Here is a 17,970-nt window from a genome sequence, read left to right as displayed (position 1 = left end):
TCCACCCCCCACCCCCTGGTCTTCCCTATACTTCATCAGTCTCTCTAACAGCAGGAACTCCAGGGAGACTGGGCTGTGGGGCCATGTGACCCGGCGCTCTGGATATATCATGTTGCTAGAGAGATCTTGTCCACAAGATAAATTTGGCTCTTAAAGGAAAATACCAGTGCTTCTCATTGGTATGGGTCATTTCCTTAATTGCTGCACAACTATACATTATTAATAGTCCATTTCCCATTGCATCACGTTCGTGTTTCAATTTAAAGCCACATCTTCTGCATCACTAACCTTACAAAACCCCTCCAATTTGTTGCACTCTGCCAATATACAGATTTTAACCTTATGCCCCATTTGAACTGTCAGCCTCAAGGCCAACCACATTATTTATATGGACTGCACTGGTTGATTCCTTAAGTTATTATCTGACATAAATAATTTAACTAATTTAATTTAAAAAAAGAAAATTGCTATAATGGCTTTCTAACATGATTAACAAGGTATAGCATTTCCAAATGAATGAAACCTATGATTTACAGGAGATATGTGTCAGATATTTATGACATGTCATCTCTCGTGCCACTTTTTGCACAGTGACCAAAACCTTACCATGTTGTGAGTTGTGAGAAAAAACAAGAGACAACCAGAAAACCTGTAGCACCTTGCTATAATATTTTCCCATCAATGGATGCTTGCCTGATTTCTTCTAATGCCAGCTAGAGGCTCTGAGAGAACAAAGAATTTGTATCAATACTAAAGTCAACCATCGTGGTCGTCTTTTTAATGTGTTGTAGCACTGAGGAAACCCATATTGTGTCCGCTGTGTAATTCAAGGGTAGCAGCAGGGACACATTTCACTGTTCAGGAGGAAATCCTGTGTCCTTAGGTCTCCCCTGCAACCTCTCTGTTCCCCTATTTCTTTACACGCTCCTGCCTCCTCGGCCGCTGCAGCGTGCATTCCTCCCATTCCTCCCATCGTCCTCTGTGACTAGAGGCTATTGCCGGGTTGGGGCCAAGTGAAGGTCTGAAGAAGTCGTCATAGTTAATCCGTCAGGCGTCTCTCCTTCCCTGTCTCACTCTCCCTTCCTCTCTGTCCTTTTCTAAGTAACTGTGATTGCTATGGTACCATCTTTAATCAAGACATTCAGACAGATGGCCACATTTAAAGCTAATCCCTTATGTGGTGTTGGACCTTTCACATCATCAAGGCAGACTAGAAGGTGGCTGCCTTTGTATTTAAAGGAATCTTAACACCGGGTATGACAAACTCCAGAGAATCCTTGAAGCTACTACAAACAGATGCGTGCTAGCCAAATTCAGATTTCCGTTTAAATTCTTTGTATCGGTGAATAATGCAAGTGAAGAGTCCTGAAGACACATTGGATGGTTGTAGAATACGTAATCCTAATTTAGAGCGCAGGATCAGGAAGCTGTAAGTGATACTGTCTTTATGTTTCTTCTCCCTGTTGAGAAAACACTGCGCAGCCATCAGCCAAAACAACTCATGGCTCATCCTCTTTTTTTTCTTTTTTTTCTTTTCTTTCAAAGCTCAATTGATTTAACATGTGATACATTTTCAGTGTTTATAAAAGTAGATTGAGATTGATTCCATTGTCAGATCTTTGTGTGTGTGTAAGTGAGGCAAACATGCATTTTAACATCTAGCCTGTTGGAATACAGCTTTGTGGTTTCAAACTGCTCAGCTGACTCAATGTGTGTAAGCCAGTTTTCCAGTTTCTCTAATAGAATTAGACAATACAAGCACACTGCTTGTCTGTAGTTGTTCTGATGTGCTGTTGATAATAAATCTGCTGTAGTTACTACACACTTGTTTCAATGCTGTTACGCCCATCATTAATTGAGAGTGTGATTAGTGTAACAGATGTTTTCAACACTTCCTTTGAAAAGCACAGAGCATGAAGAACATCTAATTTCTCAAAGAAGAGAAGGCAACATTTTCTTGATTAGTCGCCTTTCTTACATTTTACTGAAGTCAACACACATTGAGGATTTACTTGGAAAAACTCTTATCCACTGCAGCTAATTGTACCAGCTAATACTTACATTAACAAATAATTACATTTATTGTTTAATTTGGCATAAAAACAAAACTTACTACTTAAATGTGCTCTAAGTGTTGGGTGACGTTACTTCTTGTTGAAGAATTTTCAAACGAGACTAGCTTGCCCCTCCCTCTTCCTCATCCTGCACACAAATGCATAAACACTAGCGCGCACACACCAGACACAAGCCACTACCTTCTGTTTACTGATAACTAGCGTTTAACACAGACTAATTTAGCTAGTAAGTCTCAGTTCACCGTCCAAGAGGCGTTGACACACTGTCTGCAGACAGCTGTAGGATTGTACCAGTGTTTGTGTTCTGTTCATTATCGGACACACGCAACCACTCTCCTGAAACCGCTTGTGGGACTGACACAAGTCCACAGCGGCCCGCGGCGTATGTCCGAGCCCGTCTCCACCGCTTCCACATGCATGTGTGTCGCGATTCTGCCTTCTCACACAGGTTTGTGGATCTGAGTGTCCCGCTTTCGGTTTGATATTGCGTATCGTTACAGCCCTACTACAGAGGCCGCTCTTTTTTACGGTGTGTTCAGGGGAAAAGCAGCTAGCAGATAGTGAGGGCATGTTTGCTGCATGCGACAAAAAAGGTTGTGGGCTAAACAAAGTGTGACATCACGTAGAGTTCCTATTAAATTGAGCTTTACAGGGCAACCTCTAGCTCATCCAGTAAGAGAGTGCACCCCCATGTAGGCTGAGTCCTTTGCAGGGGCCCGGGTTTGAATCCGACATGCGGCCCTTTGCTGCGTGTCATCCCATATCTCTCTCACACCTTTCCCGCCTATCCACTATCATTAATCAAAGGAATAAATGCCCCAAAAATAATCTTTAAAAAATAAATAAATTGACCTTTACATTTTGTGACTCAAAATAAAGCTCAATTCTCTGTAATGGTATGAGAGATTGAATTATGATTTCAGTAGAAGTTTACATGCACCATGGCCTGGAACCTGAAATCAAAGTCTATTTTCACTAGAGCCACCAGGCCTCGGATATGACATTCTGCTAGGTCATTATTTTGAGCAGTAAAACAAAGAGATTATGTTGCCTTGTTAAACTTTTCAATATTTTTCTGGGATACAGTTAGGGAAACCTATAAAGCATATCAGCTAATTTGAAAGAAGAAGGGCAAAAGTAGACCTTCCCTTTTGTAGGTTAACTGCAGAAGCCCAGCTTAATCTAGGATGAGGCTGACTAATTGGCCATGGTTCTGGATAATGAACCTTTTATTATTACAACTGCACAACTCTCATTACTAAGGGCATGATGACCTAATAATGACTCAACGAGAGCATGGCTTAAACAAGATTACAATTCCATTCTTTTTATTAACTACCACAAGTGTAGTATTTCACTGGCAGGTTTATAGGATGTTTATGCTACACAGTTACAGATTTTTTGCAAGTATGTTCTCTTCTTTGAATAGAGTGCATATTTTGACTATTAGATGCATATCACACTGCAGTGATACATCAAGTGGTGCCTCTTTCAGGAAGGAACAGATGTGGCATCACGATGCAGTTGCAAAGTGATTATGTGATCATGGTAATGAGCATAATGACTGAAAATGTTTTTTATCCAGAAGAGCAAAGGTATCTGGCTCAGAGTGAAACAGTTGTTTTTTAGCTGACAGCAGGTGTATTAGAGGAACCCTGGGGTGTGCACGATTCTGCGTCTGCATTTACATGAGATACAGCCTAAACCAGGAGCGAGCGGGAACTTCACTCGTTGTCACGGTTATGTCAGTATTATCTTTAGCTGGCTCCAGCTGTATCTGTGTGTGGCTATGATAGACTCGCAGAGGATCGGATTTTCCCTCTTTTTATGCACTTGTCTTTGTATCTCTTTCCTTGTCTCTCCCCTTGTAAGTGTAATCTAACATATACAAAGAGGCCCACCCCCCTCTCCAATTGTGAAAGAGGGAAATCAATTCAAAGTAATAGATCTCTGAGTGTAAGTGAATGTGCTGGCCTTAAGACTTTTAGTTAGTGTTTTCTCTAGCACCTAGTCCCCGGTGTGAACTGCGTGCTATAGCAGGAGCTGGTGCGTCTCTCGAGGCTTTGGGCTTGTGTTACTTTGGCAGCAGACAGTGCTATTGTTTCCCAGTGGTCAGATGGCTAGACAGTAGGGAAGATTATATCACCCTGAAAACATGTCCTCTAATTCAATGCTGTTTACCACCTTAATTCTTTTTTATCTTTTCTCCCTTGTTTGTATCTCGGACTCTTGAACAAAATGCCACCTACTATTATTTAATGACAATATATACCATTATTATAGTCTGGTATTTTTGGTTTCTTGTCCCATGTCAATTCATGATGTTATTTTGATAGGAATCTTGAAATATTCTGCCATAGAAATTGAATGAGTGGAAAGGACATTGAACTGTTTTCTGTGGTCATTTGACCAGTGCAACAAAAAATGGCTAATGTTGTTAGTCGTTATGATGACAACGCGTCATTTGGCCGTGAAGTGTGTTGCAGCTTGCCCGGAGGAGAGCAGACTCAGCTCGGGGACATCAGGGAGTGAGAAGGTGGACGCAGCCTGCAGTTCTGCTCATTTTCTTTAACCAGTGCAGCATGAAAGCAGGGTGGAGCAAGCGTACAAACCAGTGGGCGGTTGGCTAGCTAGCTATGTTACAAAAGTCACAGAAAACCAGCCAGACAACATTGCCTGTCATCTGGCTATAGCAATAGTAGTATAATGCTTTTATACCCTTTTACAAGAGTGTGTAGATGAAGTATTTAATTGTTAAATTCAACGCATTTAGCGGTTGGTTCTCTGTACCTCATAACGTTACTACTCCACTGCTCGTTTGGCCGCTACCTGTCTCCCTGCGCCTTTCAAGAACAGTAAACTAAATATATTTTAAGTTGTGGACAAAACAAGTCATTTGAGAACGTTATCTTGGGCAGTGGGAAACACTATAACATTTTTTTTACCATTTTCTCACATTGTATAGACCAAACAACTAATCAAGATATTAATAAACAGATTAATCGACAGTGAAAATAATCGTTAGTCATCATAGTTAGTCCATAGTCATGTGGTGGCTGATTGGTTGGAGCTTTGTTTGGTAATGCTGCGCCAGATGCCCATGCCAGCACGTTCTGTCACTGCTGCAGCACATGACCAGTCAAAACATGTTGACCTGTCCCAGATCGTAACAACACGCTGCTGCACATGGCTGATATTTCCATATGCACAACAGGCTAGAGTTGTCTGCTGTGTCCAGCCCTGCAAAATGGCCAGAGGTGGAAAGGTGATTTTCCCGCATAGCAAGGACACTACTTGCTGCTGTTGTTGTGTACATCAGCTAAACGGAAGCTCTGTTCATCGAGTATAGCCAGCCAAGCCCAACAAACATCTGTGGAATGTTACAGCTCTGCAGACACCTTCTTTTTTCTCCCCTCTCTATCTTCATCTCTTCCACAGATAGTCCTTTGGCTTTCATTTGACTTTTCATTTACCTTAAATCAATTGGGTGTGTGCTGCTACAATGCCTATAATAAGTACCGATAACTCACAGAAGATAATGAGGTGGTGTTTCTTACAGAGTCATTGTCTAATCAGAAAGACCGAGCAATTTGAAGACGTCATCTTGGGCTCTTAATCCAGAATAGAATCTGCAAGTCAATTGTTAATGAAAATACAAATCAGTCACTCAGTTGCATTGTGGCAAACAGTGGGAAACGGAATATAGTGTCCAGTACAATTGAGGAAACGGAAAATAGTCTCTCATTTTGACACAGGTGGATGCTGTTGTGCTTCAGTGTGTCAGCTGGTGCAGGTGGAGGGAATGAGCTCTCAGATAAAGTAAAATGTCAAAAGGCCTATTCTTTGTACTGCCAAGAACCAAGTTGTAATTCACATTAATCTCATGTAATAGGATGGTTGGATGGTTTGTGTGCTATGCAGCATACCGTCCATGTGATACTGGTGGACGCTGTCAGTCCCATGCGGCCCACTCCCTCCTCACTGCCTGCCGCCACTCAGGTTGCTGCTGGCCTGTTGCACCTCATTTCAATGGCATGCCAGCTAAAGTCAAATGTGCCCACCTGACCTCCTTTGTGTGTGGGCCCCGCTTTAAATCCTCACTGGATTATCTTATTGTCTCCTTACTGAGCCAAAGGCCACCAGCTATTTGCATGTGAGAGGTGGAGCAGGGAGGGCCTCTGTGGGCAATCCCAGTGGCGTGTGAGCGAGCGTACGCTGTGTGTGACGGCTTGGAGAGGGAAAGGAGAGCAGATCAGAAAGCAGCCCGGTCTATTTGCCAGTTAATAGATGAGAGAAGAGGGGAGTGGGAGGAAAGGTGGAGGCAGAGAAAGAAAAGATGATTAAAAGGTCTTGTGGCTTTGAGAGAGAGAGAGAGAGAGAGAGAGAGAGAGAGAGAGAGAGAGAGAGAGAGAGAGAGAGAGAGAGAGAGAGAGAGAGAGAGAGAGAGAGAGAGAGAGAGAGAGAGAGAGAGAGAGAGAGAGAGAGAGAGAGAGAGAGAGAGAGAGAGAGAGAGAGAGATGTTTTGAAGGATTTTTAACTATGAGTGAGCAGTGAGTACACTGCTGCCCGCTGTTTCTCATATTTTCTTTTTGTCTTTAAAATGATACATTTAATTCCTCTAATAATAGAGCAAACAAATGAAATAAGACATATTTAGTCCTTTAAAGAGGGACAGTTTAGTATCCTGTAGGTTTTGGCCTTTTTTTGAAGTGCTAGGGGTATCTCGCTGCACGGGAGATGACATTCCAAGGTCCCTGAGAAGGTTTGACGTACTTTAACAGACGCAACGCGACCTGGAGTAGGCACTCAGGGGGTTCCTGGAGACCCTTAGGCAAAGTAAGAAATCATTTCATTATGATTTCATTTAGAGTTATGGCACATAGAGAACGTTACAGGGGTGCCTATGTCCAGGACGTCACTGTGCCTGGCCACCACTGACTGCTCGCTGTAGCTTTGATATTTAATGTACAGACATGTGAGAGGTGTGGATATTCACAGATAACTCTCAGCATCCAACTCTCGTTTCAATGTTACATTGCTTATGGCAGATTTTTGGTTTGATTACTGAAAATTAAAAGAAGCATCCTGGATGAGTTTGTTGGTTGATGTCAGACCAATTTTCCTCAGCTGATTTAAAAGACAACTAAGGAAATGATATTGATTTCAGAGCAAGCTGAAGGACACATCAACAAGTAGTTATTAATGGTGATGGTATTGAAGTTTTAAATATACATATCTAGGGACTGTAATTGATCTAAGACTGTCATGGAACTTAAACACAGGAGCCTTTTCAAGGGGAGGACTACAACAATAATACTTTTGTGTAAGCCAAGGCTTGTCAACTTTTGGAAAGATGTTGCAATTGAAAACCGTGAAACGGTTAAACAAATCAACAGTGAAAGCACTAAATTCCATTCAGAACACAAGACAAAATAAGTGTTTACTTGCAAAACGTAATGTGTAAAATAATAGTTTTTGTGATCATTAGCATACATAATCATCACAAACATGATCGTTTACTGCATAGCTCTAGCGCAAGCTTGGACAGTTTGGAGTGGACAGACCGATACTTGTTCTCCTGTTACTTTGTGGAGAGTATTTTGGAGTTCTGCTTTAATGCGCGGTACTTCTCACTGTCTGTAGTTAACAAGAGCAAATTGAATACGATTGTTATTACGTCTCGTAAGATTGCAGGTCAACAACAACACAGTACGTCACTGCTTGGTGCGTCCTGAGTAGTGGGTTTGTTAGATTTTGACATACAGTGTTTGTCACACACACGTTTTAATGAAATGTGTGTCTACTGAGGTTTTTATTGTGTAGTCGTTCCATGCTTCAGCCTTAAACACGCTGAGTCCACTTCTCTCCCAGTGATCTTCCATGTCAGAGGCTCAGTCATGTTGAAAGTTTTTTTTGGTTTTGCCTAATTATTTTATGCATGTCTTATTAGATTGTGTGTGTGTGTGTGTGTGTGTGTGTGTGTGTATATATATACAGTATATACAAAATGTGATTTTTCTTTTTTCTTCTTTTTTCTCCTTCTGTTCTCTTTGTGTATGTGTTTTTTTTTAATCTGCACTCTTGTCTAAACTCTAAGTTGTTGTCCATTATCCCATCCTCTTTCAGTCAGTTTTCTGATTTGTACTTGTCTGGAGACAGTAACTTTTAAATAAAAATCAATTATTCATTTATCAGAATGAAGCATTTAATTGTTCTAGAGAGAATTCCGATACGTCTAACAAACGATTATTTGTTCCACCCCTACTCTCTATGGTGAATATGAGCTGTTACCATCAGGATGGAGGTACTACCCGTACCCAGAGATCCTTCATACCTTCCAATGTATCTCTGTTTCTTGCATCTTGTTGTTTTTAATTGATGCTGTTGTGGATCACTCTGCTGTTAAATGTCTGTCTTTAGCTGAATGGGAATTTTCTAAAGGATAACAAACATAAACTAATTAAGCAAGAAAGTGTATAAGCCTTCCCAAAATGTTCCAAAATCTGGATTTATCCTTTAAGATTTCCCCTTTCCTACATAACAAGGAGGTGTAATTACTAAAAAAAACAAATGTATACCTTTTTAATTTCTGCTTAAGGCCTGAACACACATCTTTGGACATCACTCTTTGGTCTATGATATATATATATAGAATAATATTTGGTAAATCAGTGCTTTGGCTTCCCCATACCTACCACACACACACACACACACACACACACACACACACACACATAAGCATGGTGGGTGTGTGTGTGTGTGTGTGTGTGTGTGTGTGTGTGTGTGCGTGCGCTCTTTATCTAACCCTACCACTACTCGTCCTCTCCCCGAGCTCGTGTGTGTGTTCTGGCCTCACCAGCAGGCTGTGGGCGTTTGCAGAATAATTGAATCTGGTACGATGCTGCGTGTTGTGTATGTCACACGTGTGGACAGGCTAGTGAACACTCCTATACACAGACCCACTGACAGATCCAGTAGGCTTTGCTAAATCCTGCTCCTTTTGAGTGTCAGCGAGAGACGTGGTGGGGAGGAAACTTGTCATGTGCTGCTGCTGTTATCGTTGACTTTTCAGTGCTTACTTGGCCAATGGCCTACCAAGCACCTGTTGACATTTACCAACCCCTCTGTCGGCAAACACTCTGCAACTTAGTGTCCAACTGGTCAATACAGGACTCTCTCCATTGTTCATGTGTCCTTAAATATTCAATTTAAAATCACTGACACTTTGTGTGCACCTCAACTACATAGTAGATGTTTATACAAGTGGACAGACAGATTTTTTTAGAATCATTTGGTGACATTTAAATCAGAAAAGTGATCTTTTCATAGAACATGTCATTCTCTAGTCACTACCGGATAGTGATATGAGCATTTAGCATGTGACAGTTTTGATGTCAACAGCTGACATCTGTCTAATAATCTTCTTAACCAATCAGCTGACACAGACGGTATCATACTGGATGTAAATCAATTCTTAGCAAATGTGATTGTACAGACTGCTCTGTGTGTGTGAGGGAGCCGTGTTGTACTTCTGCCTGCTGATCCACAGATGGCAGCCCTCCACCTCAAGCTTACAAGTGTCCTGCAAACACAGATGTGTGTGTGTGTGAATGTGTAGTGTCAGGTTTTCTTTGCGTGTGAGAGGAGAATGGCAGACTGCAGTTCTGTTGGTCTCTGCAGAATACAACACCACATTTTGTTTCTGTCTGTTGTCATCCATGTCTCACTTGCTTTTCCTTTCCTCTCCTACTTGTCATTATCTAGGCCATTTCCTGTACACTCATACACCTCAGTGTAGAGCAGAATGGCCTGTTGGTCAGCTGCTACATTCTTGTAATGACAACATAGTAAGGGTGTGATCACAATTGGGAATTTTGAATAAACAAATGGACTCGTCAATTCTGCCATGCCCCCATGTCACGTCCAGTCACCTTGACAAGCGGAAAAACGGTGTAGGTAGGAAAGAAAGCAGGACGTGACAAGAGAAAGCTGTTGCTGAGCTGAAGAAGAAGTAGAAAAAAAAATCTGTATTGAATTTGTGATTATTTGGCTAAAGATTTCTATTTCTTTCTATCTACCTCAGGAAATAGTTTAAGACACTTAATTGTTCAGAGAAGACTATGGACATGGCTGTTTAATAATAGTTCAATTTTATTTTGTTACTATTTCATTGCTAACGTCAGCTATCAGGTTCCCAAACATGTGCATGCTAATGTTAGTAAAGAGTCCGTGCTATTGTTATTCTGTATCTTAGACGAGATTAATAGTGTAAGGCAATGTTTACAGGAGAGAACCAACGGAGGTTTGTTTGTTTAATATATTTCTCTGAGCAGTATGAACAGTGTCAATGAAAAATAATTGATCTCTTAGTATCTCCATGGTTACACACAGATGTTCTAGCTGTAGCTAGTCTGTGTTACAACTGAATGACGTGAGTTGTCAGCCAGGGAAATCCTGACACAATTGATAACGTTTATGTTACAAGGTAATCTTTTTTTCGTTATTGACGAGAGGAAAAGTATCCTAGACGTAACTAGCTTTATGCACAACCATGCTATAGTTGCCAAATTTATACAAATAGGCAGACTTACCATTAGAGAAGAAAGTAGGCATCTCTTTACTGTAAGAATGATACTTCTTTGTTTGACACTTGTTTATGCTACTTGTACACTTGTCTATCTCTGCTCTTGTCTTTGCTGTGGGACAGATAAGGGTTTTCTTTTTTTAACTACAGAATACTCACTATATACTCTGAATGATTCTAAATGGCAGATTCTACACTTATGAGCTTTGATTGGTTGGTGGAAGTAATTACAAATGAATGAGCACATATTTGTGAAAGAGAGTTTTTGCTAAGAATCAACTCAAAAAATTACACAATGGAGCTTTTAGCCTCCCTTTTAAAGGATGGGCTCAGATTATTTTTTCCAGAAACCCCAGTTCGGCTTCCGTTGGAAAAATGTTCATCTCAGACTAATGTGAGGCTTCAGCAGTCACAAATAAATGGGCATTCAGACCAAAAACGTTAAAAGAAAATGCAAGCTGAAGAGTTGATGGGGGTGTGTACCTGTAGGATGCCAAAACACTGCAGAGCAACTCTGGGAAGCTGGCATGATGAAAGATAAAATGATAGCGAGCTAAACACTGGAAGCACGGCGTTCATGTCATGAAGTAATCTTCCAGGAATGAGTGCTTACGTGTATTTGATTGGCCATCACAGAGCCCCTTCCGGATGTCCCGTTGTGGTCAGACAGAGGTTGAGTCAGGTTCAACTTCTCTGCTGAACAACCCAACATTAACAGTGAGCTTATTCAAATGACTGAGCTGGCAGTGTTTCTTCATGCAGTGTGTCATCCAAATGCAGCCTTAAACAAATTAAGTGGATATATTTCAAAGTTACTGTAGTTTAGTGTCAAATTCTCTTTTCTGTATTCGCTTTATGTGCAGCTCAGCAAAGAAAGCCCGAGTTGAGACCTAACGAGGGAATTTAGTACTGAAAACACCATAACTTTGAAAGATACCCACTTGATTAGTTTAATTCAGACTGCAGAAGCCTACTGTTTGCTTCTGCCAAGCTACGGAATGGAGGACTGTTTTGTGTCTAGTGTTACGGGCTAAGGACTGTGGATTTTGTCTGCCATGACTGACTGATTATTGCTATACAGCTTATACAAACAGGAGGAATGATTACCGTGACCTATAGCACTTTCAATTTACATTCACATATGTGAATATTGTATTATGACAGACTTGAAAGAGTCTGAACCTATCCTTACATTTCATGGCAGAAGCAGTCCAATACCTGAATACATATCTAAGTCTCTCTCTCTTTCTTTTGCTTCCAACTGTAGTATATGAATATCATACATTTATAGCCATTAAAAACTAGCGCCACCTCATTTTTACAGATAAAAAGGGTGTAAGATGAATGCCAAGTTCTGAGGGGCTTAGGGCATCTCTCCACTACGTAGGTGGCATTATCTTATTGAAGTGCGCTCTCTCCCTCCATATCTCTATCTGCGTTGCTCCCCCTCTCTGTTCCTTCTCTTTAATCCTCTGCAGAGTAGGTGTGCCAGAGAGAGTGAGAGAGAGACGGGGAGAGAAGACTGATATTTGCTTAACCAAATCCTCGGAGGAGGCAACCTTCTTTGATCCACTTCCCAATTCACAGCATCCACTTTCATTTGGTCATATGTCACTAGCGCTGTCTCTTGCACACTCTGCATTTGTGTGATTTGTGTGTGTTTGTGTATGATGGATGGGACCGAGCGGACAGAGAGAGGAAAGCCTGCAGACAATGGCCTGCATTCTGCTCTGTTCCTCTCTCCTTCTGTCTGCCTTGTCCTTGCTTTCTGTTTCTTCTTCAACTTGTCACTTTTGTTGTGTGTTGAGGTCAGACTGGCACAGGCAGGCGTATGCGGAGAGGGAGAGAGAAAATACTGTTGTGTTTGAGTGTATTGCCTAGAAAGCCAGGGTTAGTCTGGGCTTGTCCCTTTGTTTTAAAGCCAGTGCTTTCCACACTCGACGGCCAGATGCATATACACATTCCACATGTGAGCGCCGTTGTGTTGACTTACTTGCTTCTTGACCTTTTATGTAGCCATTTAAGTCTCTTAACTCAAATAGAATGAAGGATGCAGACACTTCACTATTGTGTGTAGCAGTATCAGAAAAAAGACTTGTCCAGCCATCACAACAATCTTTGTATCATCAGAGGGTACACAGATTCCTGGTGTCTTCTTTTACTCCCTTGTATCTATCTCTGGCTTAATCTTTCCTATCAAGAGTCTCAGTCATGCTTAAACAGAACTTGAATGAGAGAAAATATTTAATTATAGTCTTTGACAACAAAAAAAGACACAGGCTTTTATTTCATACTTTCTGTCTCTACCTTTCCTCTCCCTGCCAACTCTTTTTTATTCCCTGTGAACAGCAACATGACCAAGACTATCTGATCTGCTCCCCACAGCAGTCACTTCATCACTCACACTATTGGAGTTATTCATTGCACACAGCAGTTCCGTCCAAAAGTGCATATTAAAGTAACCTGATCCCAAATGACTCATCTCCTCATTTCTTTTTCTTCTCTTCTTCCCCCCAGTGAGCACCTATCCTGCGCCTTCACCTTCTTCTTGCACGGTGAGAGTAACGTGTGCACGAGTGTGGAGATCAACCAGCACCAGCCTGTCTACCATCTGACGGAGGAGCACCTCACTCTCGCTCAGCAAGCATCCAGCCCCTTCCAAGGTGGGTCTTAAGTCCACTACACCTGGCAGCTCAGAATGCACTGGGGAAAGTGAAGGCACTATTTGAGCTACGCAGTTAATCCTCTTGGACTTATACTGCCCCCCTTTGGGCCCGTTGGACACAAATACCAAAACATTTCTCGTCCTATGTAATTATGTGGCAAGTTGGGTGCTGGTGGTACACATAATACTCACGTTTCCTAATAATCAAATCAGTAGCTCAGTAGCTGGATAAACAAATGAACACCATTGTGCTATAAAAACTATTGGACAGCTTTTTACTACTTTTACTTTCAGTAAGTTAAATGAACCACACACAAAAAAATCACAATACTGCTTGTGATCAATCTCAAATAATAGCATCTACTAAAACACAAGTCAGTCTTCAGGATTCAAGTAGACTAGTGTTGAGCCCAGCACCCAACCTGTTGCCTCCAGGAGATAAGTTGGAGTATACTGGAGTAGATAAGGGAATTGAGCTTTAGAAGCATTTCCTTCCTTCGTTTTCCTTTCTTTTTCTTGTAAACGTAAAATGCTCAGTGCAAGTGTAAAAGTGTAGTTATTTTGAATAAATTACATCAATAAGCTGTGTGTGTGCGCTGTCGCTTAGATAATGCATATACAATCTTCTGTCAGGCAGTGTTTCATTACAGATTGGCCTGTAGCCAGTTCAAAAGAGTACAGCCTCTGTAGTCACTTTAAATTATAGTGTGGTGTAGTATGGTGTAGCTATAAAATTGTGTGGCTCTAATGATATTCCATCATTGGCTCTAAATTCATTACCTCACCCTAAGCCAAACACTATATAATCCCGAAACCATTGTTTGCTTGCATTTCCACTCGCACAGAGAAATGCTAATGCAATGACTGTAATATACATTTACTTTGTGAAGCGAAGGAAATAGTTTGCTTTCTAAACAACACTATTAGAATAAAAATGAAAGCATCACACACTTATCCTATTTGTAACAAAACTGAGGAATGAATATCTGCGTCAAGCATTATTCACCTTCTCGTTGCAGTCTTCCCCTGATCCTTTTCTCTTGCAGATAAAGGAACCCTGTAGTTGACTTCGCAACATGCCACCTGAACTAGACTCCAGATAAAACACACATTTAAACCATGTGTTTCCATGTAGAAATGATTGCTGCCCAGAACACTGACAAAGGAGCACTTTGTGAGATTTTTGATTATATCTTGAGAGAGGATTTTTCTGTCAAAATCGTTCTTTCTACAAGAAAATTAAGTTGAGCGACAAACTAGGAAGCATCTCCCTCTTTTCCCTTTTCCTCTATAGTTGTACTGATGTGATTCAGCCCCCCCTCTCCCTACACCCCTCCAGAGTCATAACTGTGATCTCTTCCTCCTCTCACGCAGTAATTCATGTATAACTAACCCTCTGTCTAGAGCTTTCCTTGCTCGTTACTCATGACTCATTTTATTGGTCGATGAATGCCTGTCCTTTTGCCGTTTTTAAAATTGTCATCTTAAGTACCTACACACACACACACACACACACACACACACACACACACACACACACACACACACACACACACACACACACACACACACACACACACACACACACACACACACACAAACGCACATTGTCCATTGGGAGATTACATTGCTTTAGTTGAATTGCTTGGTTACTGAATTATTGTGGATTATCTTGAAATTGATTGAACAATTAAAATAATATGAATTCTCCTTTTGGGACGCACTGTAAAATACCCTGAATCCCCCCTGGAGGTCCCTGCACCCCATGTTGCGAATCACTGATTTATATGCACCCAATGAAGCAGACACGCGCCTCTATAGTGTGAATGTATTTTCTGATCAGTGTTTTGTCTTTGAGTACGGTGTGTGTCCGTGCGCAGGTGTGTGTTTTCACCGCCGCAGTGCATCTCCTCCTGGCTAACCAAGCATAGCGTCGAGGAAGGGCTGACCCCCTTCACTCCACCACCACCACCACCACCACCACCCCCCTCTGCCAAGCTTGGTTTACTGTGCGGCGGAGCGCTCCAGCAGGCAGACCTCTCCAGGATATGACCTCATAAAAGGGCGCAGAGTGAATGTAATGAACTCTCAGCCCATTACACTGATCTGAGCACATTTGACATGTCTTCAGGGAGCCAGAGATAGGTTCACAATCAGACAGAGAGAGAGGCAGAAGGGATGGAGGGGAGGTTGGGGTGGGTGGTGATGGGGAAAACGTTAAACCATTTCCATAATTGTGCGGAATTTGATCTCTCTTCCACAACTGGCCTCAGGTCTTTGGAGTGTGTGTGCAGCAGGAAATGCAGACATGAAAGGGAAAAGGAGTGGGGTGGAATTTAATTAGGGTTAATATGATCGTCCGTAGCTGGCTGTTGTTGTGTACCGCAACGTAACCTTTTGTTCTTCCCTCTGGGTCCTTTTTGCAGAGGTAGTTCTGTAGGCTAGGGTAAAAACGTTATTCTGAACATGTTTCATGCTTTAGTTTGTTCCAGTATTTAAGTGTTCTTAATGCCCTCATGTTCATTTAAGGGTTAATAATCTCTCTAAGTAACAAACTTTGCCAAGTAATGCTCCACTGTGCTCTTACTTCACTCCCTACAGCAGCTGGTGTATCTGTTTGCAGTGCAGCCAAACAAACTCACCAAAGAAGAACAAGAAATCAATCAATATTAATTGTAATCACAATATGATTTTGTACTGTCCATGCTACAAGTAGTTTTCCACACAACAGCAGGACATAGTAAAGTCGGTTACCTTGCAAGGAGTTGGAGGTTTGCTGCCTGTCGCCTGCAGCTCTTAATCTAACCGCTCCCATTTGTTCCATTACTGCAGAAACGAAACTGGTCCGCTGACAAGAAAATGCCAAAAAGGACTCTTGTTTTGTAGATACATGTTTGGTAAACAATAGCGCTCAGTGCCATGAGTGGTGATTAATACATTGTTTCCTGTGCCTGCTTAACAATAAAAGCCATCCTGTTCTTTGCCAGATGAATGCTTTTCATGAGAAGCAGTGGTACTAGGAAGTAAATGCTTTGCTTTAACAATACAGCTCTGATGCAGTAGAGAGAGAGCCAACAGTAAACATTGAGGCTGATATCAATGATACAATTGAGCTGGATTGATCCCCTGTAAATCTCTCATGCTGAATCCTGTGTGGGAATGGTGGATCCATATATTTACACTGGGTGTAGCAGATAAAATGTGTACCACAAAAAGGGGGTTTGGTTTCATGACATGTCTTAATCCTAATAACTTAAAATAAATTTAAGTGTTAGGAGATTTGGGAGGTGAATCACTGCTAACGCATCTCATATTCCTTTTCTTTTCTGTCCAACGTCTCCAACCATTTCCCCATCCTGGAAGCTGTTCTTTACTCCAGCCGCAAGATCAATACCTGGGGACAGAGGCCATCTAGTCCAGTAATGACACACTAGATAAGCAGTGCAGAGAGGGACGTGTAATGCTCACTCACACACCCAGCCAGCCACCCAGCCTGTCTGTCTGTAGAACCATTTATACCTCCTCTCTCATGCAAATGTATGATACACGCAGAGAGAGAGAATGGATGGATAACAAGCTGACTGTGTGTGTGTGTGTGTGTGTGTGTGTGTGTGTGTGTGTACATTTTTCTCTGTAGTTAATATGCATATGGTATCTGTGCTCATGTATGCATTATGCATGTTAGTTCTTGGTACTATCTGCGTTCTCTGATGTATGTAGTTCTGTGATGGGCTCTCTGTGGGACTCTCATATGCCTGTGCAGTCAAGTGTTTGCTGAGGAGTGGCCCTTTTTATAAGCCTCTGTTTATTGGCTCTGAGAGGCCACCGCTTGCCAATTATTGACGTCTGAATTGCTCTGTAAGTATTTGGCAAGTCAGCTGGGACCGGCTGGGACCAGCGGTGCTCTGGAAAGGTCAGAGCACTGCTGATTCGGCCAGATATGGCAAAAATGATAGGGAAAGGAAAGCATGTGGGAGAAGACAGATGATCAAGACGGGAATTAGATTGTTGCAAGAGTGAGAATAAGAAGAAAGAATGTATAAAATTAGAAGGCATTGAGGGAAGGCATGAGTTTAAGGTCAGAACTTCGGGAAAGGGTGTAAAGAAGGACTAATGATAGAAAGGAATTAGGACAAGATAGGAGGATAAGGATAGGATGGGGGAGGTCAAAGTAAAGTGTGAAAGATTAGAAATCAGGTTTGTTGAAAAGAGACAAAAGAAGGTATGGCAGAAGAAAGAATGAGGACTATGGAATGAGAGGATCAAACAGTGAGTGAAAAATGTTGAACCACTGCATGGAAGCAGTTTACGGATGTAGAAAACGGGTGAAGCTTGAAGCAGTAGAAGCTTGGGAAAAAGGAAAGATAGCAATGAAAGTAAGAACAACAATTGGGAAGTAGGAGGATGCAGAGGTAATGGAAAGAAGATGGGAAAAGGATTTGACCAATCAATTTTATTTATATAGCCCAATATCTCAAAACCCCAATATTCCCTAAAGCGACTTTACAATCTGTACAGCATATGACCCCCTCTGTCCTTAGACCCTCGATCGGGATAAGGTAAAATGTCTTGTCTTGTGAGAATAATACAGAGTTAGGGTTGTCGGTTGACTAACATTATCTTGTCTTTCTCTTCTTCTCTCCACC

General features: G+C 41.6%; 1 protein-coding gene across 2 annotated transcripts in view; it reads left to right on the top strand.

The window, feature by feature from the left end:
- Positions 1-17,970, top strand: part of med13a (mediator complex subunit 13a) — a 76,007-nt gene that overhangs the window by 28,514 nt on the left and 29,523 nt on the right. For both annotated transcript variants that reach the window (XM_034889562.1, XM_034889561.1), the window contains one exon: positions 13,177-13,322. In XM_034889562.1, coding sequence (XP_034745453.1) covers positions 13,177-13,322 — 146 coding nt within the window. The remainder of the gene's footprint in view (positions 1-13,176; positions 13,323-17,970) is intronic.

Source organism: Etheostoma cragini, chromosome 13 (assembly GCF_013103735.1).
Source record: "Etheostoma cragini isolate CJK2018 chromosome 13, CSU_Ecrag_1.0, whole genome shotgun sequence".
Taxonomy (NCBI): domain Eukaryota; kingdom Metazoa; phylum Chordata; class Actinopteri; order Perciformes; family Percidae; genus Etheostoma; species Etheostoma cragini.
Note: the sequence above shows the minus strand (reverse complement) of the source record. Positions and strands in the feature narration are given on the sequence as shown.